General features: G+C 42.9%; 1 protein-coding gene across 1 annotated transcript in view; it reads left to right on the forward strand.

Moving 5' to 3' along the window:
• Positions 1-330: 330 nt before the first annotated feature.
• wnt4 (wingless-type MMTV integration site family, member 4) overlaps positions 331-13,668 on the forward strand; it is a 31,949-nt gene continuing 18,611 nt past the window's right edge. Inside the window, exon 1 of the mRNA XM_033625751.2 lies at positions 331-1,000. Coding sequence (XP_033481642.1) covers positions 801-1,000 — 200 coding nt within the window. The 5' untranslated portion in view covers positions 331-800. The remainder of the gene's footprint in view (positions 1,001-13,668) is intronic.

Genomic DNA, 13,668 nt, shown 5'->3' on the forward strand with positions numbered 1-13,668 from the left:
TGTGTGTGTGTGTGTGTGTGTGTGTGTGTGTGTGTGTGTGAGTGGAAGAGAGCGTGTTTATGTATGTGTTGGAGAGGAGTGGGGGTGGCTGGGGAGGGCATTAGTGAATGGCTGTGCTATTGCATCCTCCCAGGAGACCTCTAAAACACACACATTGTCCCCGTACACACACACACACACACACACACACACACACACACACACACACCCACACACACCCACACAGTACCTTAGCAGCGCACTAAACCCGCCTCCTTCATCCCCAAAAAAACTCCCATCTCGCTGCCATACCTCTATATCCTCGCACCGCCCCTTCACTAAAGTCAGCACACACACTCTCCTCTGCCAGACGCACCGAGAGACGGTGGTGTGTGAACAGGGGCCGTGCGTATTTACGCTCAGAGTGTGTGCATGTGTCCGGGGAGAGTTGGAGAGCCCGTGGCGCGCTGACACGAGAACCCCGCGTGTCTGAGAGCAGGACCCGGCACCGGGTGATCAGCTTCCAGAGAGGAAGAAGAACTGTCTAAGAGCTCCTTCATATTTTTGGGCTTTTATTGACTGCTTATCCACGCGCTGTCCCGGCTGGCGTTGACGCGCAGCTGAGAGTGAAAGCAAACAAGTTGATTAAGAAGAAGGGTCCGATTCAGCTCGAGCGGCCCCAGAGTTTTGATCGTATTTTTAGCATCCTTCTCTTCCCCCTCTCCCCGTCCCTTCTGAGCGCGGAGTGGCAGAGGGAGGGACGGGAGAACCGGGCGGACGGACCGTGAAGCTGCGCGCTTCCCCGGTGGGTGATCCACTGGATGCGGGACGATGGATTAACAGCCCTCCACGGACCCTGCCGCTGCCTCTTTTTCACCGCCTACCCCCTGTCCACCTCGGGATTATTTCAGCTCTCACCGACCTCCCCGAACCTCCCTCTCGAGATGACCGAGGAATATGTTTTGCGGTGCGTCCTGATGCTCTGCTGCGCGCTCCTCTCGGCCAACGCGAGTAACTGGCTGTAAGTTGGACTCCTCGTTTCTACTCTTGATCTTAGAAAGCGGACCACATCTCTCACTCTTCATCACCTCCGCTGTTATCATTCACCTGCCCTCCTTCTGTTCCTCCTCATCTTCACATGTTCACTCTTCTTCTGTCCTCTTTCCCTCCGGCTCAGTGGCCGCTCAGGTTAATTGTTAACCATCAGACACACACGCGCACGCTCTCTCTCTCACTCTGGCCCAGACTTAATAACTTACCAACACCGCTACATCCCCCCGCAAAGACCTTTACAAAAAAAAAAAAACCTCACCCACAAGTGAAAAAGCACATGTTCTTCTTGGAAAGGTGCAGCTTTTCCATATAGGTGAAATTTCATATTCTTAATTGAAACATTTTTTACATGTGAAAAATATGTTTTATGTGTGAAACTAAAGGATTTAAGGGCAGGTAGAAACGTGACAGTAATGTGCATGTGCAGCCTGGAAGTAAAAAAGTTTATAAAGTTGGTGTCAGATGGGATTTTTAATGGTATCCTCTGCATCCATCTGTTTGCCCTGATAACCCTCAACCACAGGCATAGATTTCATAGGGGACACATAGGAGACAAGTCCCCCTCAATATCCAGAGCATGAGCCCCCTCTCCAATAAAAACATGACAGTAGCTGAGGACTTTTATTTTGATAAAATAAAAGATATTTCTACCACAAATTGATGCATGCAAGGCACAAATTAGTACAGAAACAAGAAGTGTTTAATGCTCGAAATTCCCCAGTCGAGGACCCCCAAACCTCCCTTTCATATGCGTACCCCCAATGTTGAAACGACCTCTACTCCCTTGCCTCAGCTAATTTGCTCAGTATCAGAAGATTTTTGGAAATGATGCTGTCAGGACCTTGTAGAAACAGTTCAGTTTTTTAAAAGTGCAGCCTGTAAAACTTAATGTGCTAATTTCCTTGTAAATGGTGAGAGCAAATTGTGAAACTGAACAATTGTTGACTTTGGAAACGCTTTAAGGAACTGTGAGACCAATTAAACCTCTGACCTGCAGTCTTTTTCTCATTGGTGAAATAATGTGACAAAAAAAGAGGCACATAAACATAAGCCTATGTTCTTAAAAACACTTTTTTTCATAGTCCCAAGTTTGTATTTTGTCATTACTAACAGCCTATTGTATGTCAAGAGAAAGACAGATGCTGATACTGTTAATATTAAACAGCTGTGGGACCGTCTCAGCTGAATAAACAATACAAAAAAAAAGAGTATTCAATTATAAAATCAAAAGACATAAATATCCCAGCAAATAATTTGAGCCTGAACACCACATGGATATTACAGAGATACTAAAATACTTAAAATACCTCAATAAATAAAGTACAGTGAGACCAATGTTAGTTTACCATTGAATCCTGCAGGCAGACACTGAGTGTGTGAATGTAATAGTAGAAATATAGGGATATCTCAGGAGATAAGGGAATCTGAAAAGTGCAACAAGGTCATTACTCATGCTGGCCCATGTAGGGATATTTTATGGTTCATTCATGTATTTGATGTGGGGGCTGTAAAGCAGTCACACTGCAGGGGCTCTAACACACAGTGTGACTCTGTAGTTGCAGTGCGCAATGCCACCTCTTCCTGAGGCCGGTCGGTTGGGTCACATGTGTGTGCCTGCTCTCCCGGCAGCCTGTGGGAGGTGGTTAGGTGGGTTTCTGCATTCCTCCGCAGGCTCCGCTCCATTTTCTGCTGCCATTCATTCCTCGTAGCTTCTGCAAATTTACAAGCAGCGTTCATCATTTAGAGAGGACCTTCCTGTTCTCTCCGTAGAATCAAGGCTCAGGTGGTAAGAATTACATCTGACATTATTATTATTCGACACAGTTCCTTACTCTTATCATCCTCCTATAGGGCTTAAATGTGGCTGCTGAGCCAGATAGTTTCTGTTCATTGACTTTCGTATTTGTCTTTTTATTTCACTTCATTTCTTTGCATTAACACCTTTGCAAGATTTATAAAAAAGATCACAAGAGCCATGTGTGTTTACATCAGTCTGCGCTGCGGACGGCCTAACTGATATCCCTGACTGATTCATCAGAAGCAGCACCATCTACCATGAACTCTGTCACTGAGTGCAAGGTAATTGTGCTGTTTGGGGCTGAAGGCGTGGTGACAGCAGCACAGAGCAGGCATGTACAGGCAGGCTACCGAGCTGCCAGTCTGCTCACACTGTTGAGGAAAATGTGTGTGGGGCTGGTTGGACTGTATCTCAGTCCTCAACACCTCAACTAACTCACAAGCTTCGGCTTAACCTCCACACAGCAGCAGGTATATGCAGGGTCAAAGGATGGGGAGCAATTAGGAGAGAGATTATCGGGCTGTAGAGCATGCAACAAGCCTGCTGTATATAGAGAGCAGTTTACCAGACTGTTCGTTACAGTTAGTCAAATGAACATCCCTCTGTATCTCTGCTGTTTGTTTGCCGTCATCTCTCTCATGTCATTTGTACTGTCAACCATTCACCATAGCTGCACAGTTGTTGGATCAGCTGGTCATGTTACTGATGTCACAGTCAGGGTGACAGCTCAGAATGTTGCACACTATTACAGCTTTGATCATGTAAACGGCATACTCTGATATTTCAAATTAGGCCTTATTCAGAATAAAGCTTTTTCTGATTAAAGGCCCAGTGTATTGGATTAAGGGGGATATATTGGCAGAAATGGAATATAATATTCATAGCTATGTTTTCATTAGTTTAAAATCACCAAAAAATAAGAATCATTGTGATTTGCAATACCTCAGAATGAGCCGTTAATATCTACATACATACATATATACTTCCTCCACAGAGTACACCGTGTTGTTTCTTCAGTAGCCCAGAACGGACGAACCAAAAACTCACTCCAGATCAGGCCATTCACATTTTTGCCTTGGCAGCTGTAATTCCTTGACACACTTGGAGCACAGGAGAAGTTACAGTTGGTTGCAATCTGCAACCTCACCACTAGATGGCACTATATCATACAAACTAGACCTTTAAGATGTGAGCTATGTCAATATTATTTGGGTTTTAGGAGCATTCTGTGGACATGTCTACAGTGCATTTGGAGTATGCATATCAATTGGGGTTTTTACCGCAGTTTGTGAACTTTTGCCCGTTTACAGTCAGCTTTGTGTCTTGTCATGGATATGTTGTGCGACCCAACAGTCTGAAGGCTGGTGAAGAGATACATGCCCCAAAAAAAGCTCACATCAGAAGGAGAAACACACCTACTTTAAGAACAGTAAAAGACATGGATATTAGCAGGTTTTTAGATATACGCAAATATCATGACATCGAGCTTTTCAAGAAGATGGTTGAAGGAATGAAAGAGGGAGGCTGTGGTTCCACAGTCGAACAAGTCCGCCACTGGTGGAAAAGAATGTTCCACTTTTTTCACATTTTAACGTGATAAATGACATGGTAGGGTACGTCAATCAGAGTATGCATGGCTGCATGAAAACGAGAATATTACTAGAATATTGATTTTCATGCCATGTAAACAGCTTAGCCAGTAAACAGGTAGATATTGTCTTTTTCGAAATGAGGGCAAACACAAAAATATTTTGTGCATGTAAACGTAGTCACAGTGGAGAATTGTTTATTACACTAGTCCAGATTTCTATCATATGTGCTTATTAATGTGCAAGAATATTATTATAAATACAAAATATATTATTACATAGTTGGGTGAAAAGTTGTGTCTTAACTCATGTTGCTGAAAGTTTCAGACCATCAAAGTAAAATTCATCTGGTTTCATGATTGTTTGTGAAGAAAAATACTACAAATAATATTAAAAACTTACAAATCTGTATCATTTTACTGATGAGTTAGCATCAGAGTTATTGACATTTTTCACTGTAGACACATCGAACTGTTGCTACGACAACAGATTTGGTGGTGGATGATATCTGATGTCTGTTGTGGATGTGGTGCTGTTCGGACAATTGACCTCAGAAATGTGGATGTGGGTTCCTGACTTTGAGAAATGCAGAGTAGGCCATGTGATCCAATCAGGACCAGGACTTTTGACTATAATTTACTATAAGCAGCAACAGCAACTAGAAGGTAACATGCGGAAATGGAACAAATGAAACAAGGTTTGGGCTGATCTCCAGTGATATTGAACTTTCACGCAGTTGGACAACTCTCAAAATACAGATTTAGAAATAAATGCCTTCTGTTGTAAAGTTGTGGTCTCCAAACCCAAGCAGAGATGATGACATCACTGTGACATCATTAGGGATTATTCTCTCAGACTTGACAAAGCCCCTCCAGAGCCATGGAAGAAATCATACAGCTGTTTTCTCAGGCTGAGTAGCTCTCCTAATGACCAGCAAACTAATCCTCATGTGTGAAAGTGGTGAAGTGCCCCTTTATGTGAGGTATAACAGTTCAGTCTGGTTGTTTTGTTGGGTCGTTGGTTTGTCCTGCAACTTGGGTCAGTGATAACTTTAGGATAAAGTAGATTTCATTTTGTAAGCAAAATTAACAGATACTTGGTTTTATATTAAAACCAGCAAGTGCTTGAAAGATTGTGAATGTACATAAAACAGTCTTAGAGGTGTATTCAACAGTTGCAGTCTTCAGAAATCTTTGCTTAAAATTGTTACCTTCAATTAATCCTGCCAAAAATCAACCAGCTCTAGCTTCTCAAGTATGAATTTTTTCCCTCCTCTTTAAACTGACTGCCTTCAGGGTTTTGGACTGTTGATAAAATAAACAATGTTTCTTGGCTCTAAGAAACTATGACAGGCATTTTCTCTATTTTCTGATTTTCATTCATCAGATCATCAATTTGATATTCAGAAAACACTTTGAAGATGAATCCATAATGAACATAATTGCTAGTTGCAGCCTGTGTTGGAGATATATGGCAGATTGTTATTGTTTCTTAGATGAAACATTTCATAACACCTCTCAGCTGTTTGTACGTCACACCAAACCGCAGCCTGTTTGTTTACCTCACCTGTAGCTCTGCCTGTGCCTGTCACCTTTAGCCCGTGAGCCAGGATGCGATCACTTTGCCAAATCTCTGTGGTTGCTGAGTCATGTTTAGTGTCCTACTGCCGAATAGGGATTTGAATGCTACTTTTCATTAATTTATCCGTCATCACCCTCCTCCTCCTCCTCCTCCTCCTTGTCCTCCTCTTCCTCCTCCTGCCCAGCTCCAACTGGTTCTGCTGCACCTGCACGCTGCTCCAGGGCTGCTGTGTGTGTGTGTGTGTGTGTGTGTGTTTCTGTGTGTATGATTTTTTAAAAATTTATTCAGCATGTAAACTGGCATCTTCCCCAACGGTGGCACATACTCAGTAATTACAACACTGACCGCAGCAGAATGGTAGACACCTAACAGTGCACCATGCATGCTCCAACTCACACACAGCTGAACACAGTGTTAGAGAAGAAGCAGGAAAGTTGTGTGTGTGTGTGTGTGTGTGTGTGTGTGCATGAGCATGTGGGTTTTGAAATCAAATAATCTAGGAATGTACTGGCTAGTGAGAAATTAAATGAATGAAAGCAAGAGGACTCACCGAGGGCTTCACTTCAGTCTACAGGAGAACTTCACTTGTTTTAACCCTCTCTGCTACTTCATACATTTAAGGAGTTTTATAATAGAGGTGTTGGCTAAATGTAAGAGATTCGGTTCTGTAGTGATGACCAGCAACCCAGATACTGTAATAGATGTGACAGCTGTTGTGACACTTTATAGTTCGCAATGTTAGTAAGCTCCAACAGTTTAAAATTTACTCAGTACAGTTAACTCCATAATCTGTGTCCAGTCTTCTGAACTGCTCTGTTAAATTTGTGAAGTTAAAATGAGGAATAATCTACACAGTATCTTCTTATTTCACCACAAAAACCTAAATAAGGTGCAGCTGCCAGGAGGCAGATTACCACGGAGCTAAAACTTTCTAGTGAGATAATAGGGGGTCATCCCTATATTCCCCGGGTTCTATGTTCCCCGGGTTCTATGTTCTATAGAACCCTTTAAAAAAAAAAGGGTCCTATGTTCCCTGCTTTCCCCAAAAGGAAATATGTTCCCCGCTTTGTATGGGAACGGGGAACATAGAACCCTTTTGAGAAAAAGGGGCTAGGGTTAGGGTTAGGGCAAGGGTTAGGGTTAGGGGGTTAGGACCCTTTTTTAAAAAAAAGGGCCTATGTTCCCCGGGTCCTTATTATTAAAAAGGGTTCTATGTTCCCCGGTCCCATACAAAGCGGGGAACATAGGACCCTTTTGGGGTCCCATACAAAGCGGGGAACATAGGACCCGGGGAACATAGAACCCGGGGAACATAGGTACGCTCCCGATAATAGATCATTGCTAAAAACAAGCTAGGCTAATTGTTACTTGCTGTTGGCTATATTGTATGTAATTTCCTGTAATCACAATATAAAATTTGCATTTTCTGTTTTAAAATTTAACTTTACAAATGTAAGAAGATGGCAAGTAGGCTACTCAGCCGTCTTACAAGTGGTTACATCACCAGTCTGATCTGGAGCGCACAGCTGATAGTTCTGTGGTTTGTGCACATGATGTAACAGAAGTGGATATTCAATGGGCTCAGTGTGGACAGAGAGCTCCAGTGTTCTGTGATGGTGTGCGATAGTCAGACACTCATTTTCTGATTGGACAAAGTGTCATTATATTCCACTCAGTAGTGGCTGCTGAGTCAAGTGGGACACCTGGTAAAATTCGGTATACCGGTCCAGTCCAGTGTTTGGCTTAATGTCAAACCACTTTGAATCTTTTCACCCAAGCCCAACTCCAGCAGGGTGGCTCACATGTTTGTGTTATGGTGCTGGAAAAGATCATGGTTTGGGCTTAAATGGATACTTTAGATTAGACCAACAATATGGTGTGGGTTAAGGTTAGTACTTTGTTAAGGTTAGGGAACGATCATGGTCATGGTTAAAGAGATGTTTTGTTGAGCCATCCATCTTGACTTCCTCCCTCTGTAGACTTTGTTGCTCCATCATAATGTCACCTGACTTCCTCCATTGATCTATTATATTGTCATTGTGAGCATATTAACTTGTTGTCGTTAGCATTTAGCTCAAAACTGTGTACAGTTCAGAGTAGAGTTGTAAACTCTTACAGGGCTCTGAGAGTTTTCCTCAGAGGATGCTTGTCAATGGGACATGCAAAGTTTCAGATATGAATCCAGCAGCCCATTAGAGCAGGCAGTGATTCTATTTAGTTAAATTCACTTTTGTGAACATTTTAAAGCATCTTCCGTGCATTATAGCGCGCAATTTTATTTGTCATCACAATGATCCATACAATAACCATCTGCAGGTTCAAAGGGTTTACCACCAAAGTGCCATAAATAAAATGAAAGCAGAATTATGAGTGCATTCCATTTTTTTCATGTTGAATTTGTGCTGTGAAATTTTCCATGTTTCAATCAGTTAGATCTGACTGTTTTACATGCAACACACGTGTTGACAATCTGGAAGTGCCATTTCTGCTGCTCAATATTTGCGTTGCAATGTAAACTTGATCCTGGTAATGATCCACGAATAAATTAGGATTTTTAAAATGACACTCTTTGGTATCTGGGAACACCCCTGTCAACTTTAACCCCAACAATCTTTATCTCACATCATGTTGCCCATCACAGCCACACATCTTTTGTATTGTATTTACAAATGTGGAGTCCCAGGCCACATTTTGGCCAGACTCGTTAAATAGATGACACGTGGATGGCAGGAATCAACAGTCCTGAGGGAGTTATTCATGGAGTTTTATTCACTGTTTTCATTCTCCAACGCTCCAGATGATTTACAGTACATTCCAGTAGAAACTGTAGAATAATGAATTATAATCACATAAATAACGTGCACATAAGTACAGAGATTTCTGTGGTTATTTTCCAACAGTCTGGGGCTGGTTACATAAAATGGAACCAGTGGATCTGCTGTGTGTAATTGTGGCTTGACAGTGACAACATCACTCCAGTTAAAGGCTGCAGAACAGATACACGCTGCCTCAGATGGCTGTGAAGACTCACCAGTGAGTGAAGGAAAAGTTTTCAGTATATTAAACAGTATGTGATTATTACAAAGTTGGTAACATTCATTAATCTTTATTCTGCCCCACTGGCAATAATGCTATGATTGGAATAAAACATCATTTTGTCAGTGTGAAAAATGCAGAATGAAATTGATAAAGCAAGGCAAACAAAAAGATTAGTGTGATTTCGGATAAGTTTATATGGTAATGTCACCAAATAAAGTGACCAAAATATTATGGACCCACTCATTCTTGGCACCAAGAGTTGGACTGACAATGCCACACTGAGGTTCCAAGACACCCCACTAGCACAGTCTAGGAAATAACCTCAGTGTGCCCTAGCTGACACCAAAATTGAGCTTTCTGCCAAATTACTCAGTCAGATGTGCCCTTGTTTCTGATAACGCATTCTGACCAATTGCAGTGTCGCCAATGCATACCACCCACTGTCTGGTTTGCCCCAATGTTAACAATAGTAGCTGTGTCAGCACTGTTACCACTGTTAGCACTGTTTATTAAGTTAGCACCTTTGTTAGTCGCCCACTCAGCCACCTCCATGTTGACAATCAGACCCTTTAAAGAGTATAAAAAAACCCTAAACACTGACTTAAGAAAAAGTAACCATAGTGGTTGTGAATCATTTCTCTCACCACAGATGTGGCAAAAACAAAGGTTTCATCTGGCATCTGTCTAAAGAAAAGACAAAAAACAGAGTGACCTTGCTCAATTTCATTTATTTGTTTAGTTAAACTGTCATGAATCAGCTCAGGAGAAAGGATTAGAATGCTCATTTATTTACTCAAGAAAGGACATCCCCTTTAAAACCTAGAAAGAGTTGAGTGTTTGCTTTGAAACACCTCACTTTCAGTAGGGAACAGTGTGTTCAAGTCTGAATGCCATTTGCTACTGTAAACATGAACCAGCAGATACGGCAGCAAAGCAACCAGAATATGGAAACACATGTAAAGAAGTTCATATTATTACTAAATGTTCTGGGTTAGGCAGAATAAATATCATTTTCTCTCTAAACTGCCAAATACACTCCACATCTACAGTAGCATCACGGTGTTACACATATCACTGATAACTCACTAACAGCATGCCACAGATATCTTTCTATACACTGTAAGATTAGAAGCACACACACTGCTCTCTCTTTCTGTGTCTCCTTCCTTGGCATCTCTCTTTGTCTCTCTGTTTCTTTGTGTTTGCGTTAGTGTGTGTCTATGAAGTGCGTGAATATACATGCATATGTCCCGCACAACCATGGTGAGGTGCTAAAGAGATGGCAGCTGATGGGTAACCAGAGAAAGCAGAGACCTTGGCATTGCGGTACACACTGGCGCCTCACACTTCTTTCACACACACACAGACGCACACATGAATGTGGTAAAGCTGTGGCATGTTATTTCGAGCCCTCTTGTCACCAGAGCGTGTACAATTATCGTGACACACTTGGAGCCACTGGGAATTGCTTATGTTGACCAGATTACCACCAGGACAGCTTGGGCTGACGAGGAAACACCTCGGCCGCTGAAAGACAAGAGACAGTTCTGGCAGATCAGCTGTGAGGTGCACAGGGCTTTTAGGAGGTGTAACATACCCTCTGACGGCCATGTTGGAGGGCTTATGCTTCTGGGCAACAACGCTTGGTAACAGTTTGTTACATTTCTGGATTTATATTTTTGTTATGTTTTTATCCTTTTTTAAGCACTCAATCACTTTTGTTGTTCTATGTAACTTGCCTCTGGCTCTTGAGCTGCTGTAACGCGTGAACTTCCCCGGTGTGGGATGAATTCTCGTCTCGTCTCGTCTCGTCTCATCTCATCTCATCTCAAGATGTCTTGATCATATGCATATACATGTTGCTGTAAAACTGTTTTTACTTTGAGGCGTGGGACTTCCTTAACACTTGAAGGAGAGACAGACATGAGGTAAAGATACTGCTGAGGTTAAGGGGACAGGTGCATGCAGGTGTTCTAAAAACAACTGGAAGGTAGTGATTGTAGTTTTGCACGCTCACCAACACATTCAGCAGTAGCAGTGACTGTGATACACAGCTCATGTAGGCAATTAAAGCTGTGTTTACACCAAAAACTTTGTGTTTAGTACCCTTACAACTGTAACTCATACAGATACGTACATAAAGTTTAGATCCATTTTGCTTTCCACCAATGACAATTCAGACCAAAGCATTGCGAGGAGAAACCATTTTAGAGCTTAGCAGAGAAAAGTTGCAGCAGGTTGAACTGGCCAGTCTGAGCTTGGCCCAAGCCGGCTGATGGTGGCACCTGCAACTCAGCTGGTCAAATCGCCGACAGGTGGTTTTAGAACATAAAGCAAATCACCTGTTTAAACAGCCAATTGGCTTATAGTGAGGTCTGCTGGTCAAAAGTCAAAATGACCACATGGTGTGTTTGCAGGTGCTACGTCCCTGCCGAGCCCTCTCTTTCCATCCTAATGGTGTGTTGATGAAGAACGGTGGGTCGCCGCTGCTGCTTGCTGTATGTGCTTATCTGAACTGGGCTTTATATGTAGGCAGGGTTACCGATGGTAATAACCATCTCACTGCTCCATCCAGCTCTCGCTGTATTTCCTCTGCACCTTAGTGATTGTGCATGGAACTGGTTGCAGGTCATTTTCAGAAGAAAAAAGAACAGGCCACATTGACAATTAAGGGGACTTTGATTGATTCATACTGTCAACTCATGCATTAAGTAACATGCAAGAAAACACTCCACCTAAAAGTTGCTGGTTGGCAGCCTTTGAGGGGCACAGTGAATTTAATTAGTTTTTCTGAGTATATAGCTGCCAACTGTTAACTAGAAAAGATGAAAAGGCAGCAATACATCCTTTGTGTGTGTGTAAAGCTGGTGTTGAGCCTTGTCGAAGACAAATTTCTGTAGCCTTTTGGTTTCAGACAATAAAGTTTCTATTCTATTCTATTCTATTCTATTCTACTCGTACTCATACTCGTTGTCCTCCGCTTATCCGGGTCCGGGTCGCGGGGGCAGCAGCCTCAGCAAAGAAGCCCAGACAGTCCTGTCCCCCGCCACTTCCGTCAGCTCTTCCGCGGGAACCCCGAGGCGTTCCCAGGCCAGCCGGGTGATGTAGTTCCTCCAGCGTGTTCTGGGGCGGCCCCGAGGTCTCCTCCCGGTTGGACATGCCCGAAACACCTCCCAAGGGAGGCGTCCAGAAGGCATCCTTACCAGATGCCCGAACCACCTCAACTGGTTCCTCTCGATGTGGAGGAGCAGCGGCTCTACTCCGAGTCCCTCCCGGATGTCCGAGCTCCTCACCCTATCCCTAAGGCTGAGCCCAGCCACCCTGCGGAGGAAACTCATTTCGGCCGCTTGTACTCGCGATCTCATTCTTTCGGTCACTACCCAGAGCTCGTGACCATAGGTGAGGGTTGGAACGTAGATCGAGCGGTAAATTGAGAGCTTCGCTTTCTGGCTAAGCTCCCTCTTCACCACAACGGACCGGTTAAGCGCCTGCATCACTGCTGACGCCGCCCCAATCCGCCTGTCAATCTCCCGCTCCATCCTACCCTCACACGTGAACAAGATCCCGAGATACTTAAACTCCTCCACCTGAGGAAGGACCTCCCCCCTGACCTGGAGTGGGCAATCCACCCTTTTCCGGCTGAGGACCATGGCCTCAGACTTCTATTCTATTCTATTCTATTCTATTCTATTTATTTAGGTATAGTGGGCTAATATATGGAAACTTGCCACCGTAGAAGCAGTGGTCACATAACCTTTGAAACGAGCAACAACTCAACTCGTCATAGGTCTAGTAACAGTCTCTGTTACAATCAATGAGATATTTTAATCACAGGTTTGTGGTTTGTGCATTGAGTCCTTGTAGAGCAAGTGTTGATTCTCTATAGACCAGTTAACAGATTGCAGTGTTTCTAGCTCTAGCTCCTGCAGTGTGCTAGGTACCTCAACAAAGCGTACCAAAAATACAGAACAGTTCTGTTGGTGCCATCCTCAGCTTTTGACAATGGAGACTCAAAAATAACTGCTGAATATGTGTAATGAGCGGAACTGAACTGAACCAGAGTGCTTAGTGGAAACAAGGCTTACACTTTAAAACTGTTAGAGCCCAATCACTCTGAGTCTTTACTCAGTCAAATCTGAACACACAACAGACAAATTGTCTTTTTATCCTTTTAATTTACTCACTCTGCACACATTTCATCTTGATCTTAAAATGAAAAGTTGAAGGAGTTTCTGTTCTGTTCAGCAGTGATAGTTAGATACCAGATAGGTGAGAACCATGCTGAAAATTCTTACCTCTTACACAGAGAGTTCTTTATACATACAAACTTGTGTACAACACACAGTTTATACACGTGTGTTAACTGTGTAAATAGTTGGCAGGGGTGTAAATGGTGCATGTCAAAACCTGCCCGCTGCACATGAATGATTTCAGTTTTACAAGCAAGCTTATCTCCTTATCTATCAGAACTGAATGTGAAAATAAAAACAACCATAAATTCATTTTTGACACTGTAGAAAAACCTATCAATAATGCAATCACATTCTTTCCAGCTTATCCAACACACTGACAGTGTAAGACATCAAATCATTAGTCTGAGTAATTGTAAACTTCTACAGTTTGCTCCTC

Source organism: Epinephelus lanceolatus, chromosome 1 (genome assembly GCF_041903045.1).
Source record: "Epinephelus lanceolatus isolate andai-2023 chromosome 1, ASM4190304v1, whole genome shotgun sequence".
NCBI classification, from domain to species: domain Eukaryota; kingdom Metazoa; phylum Chordata; class Actinopteri; order Perciformes; family Serranidae; genus Epinephelus; species Epinephelus lanceolatus.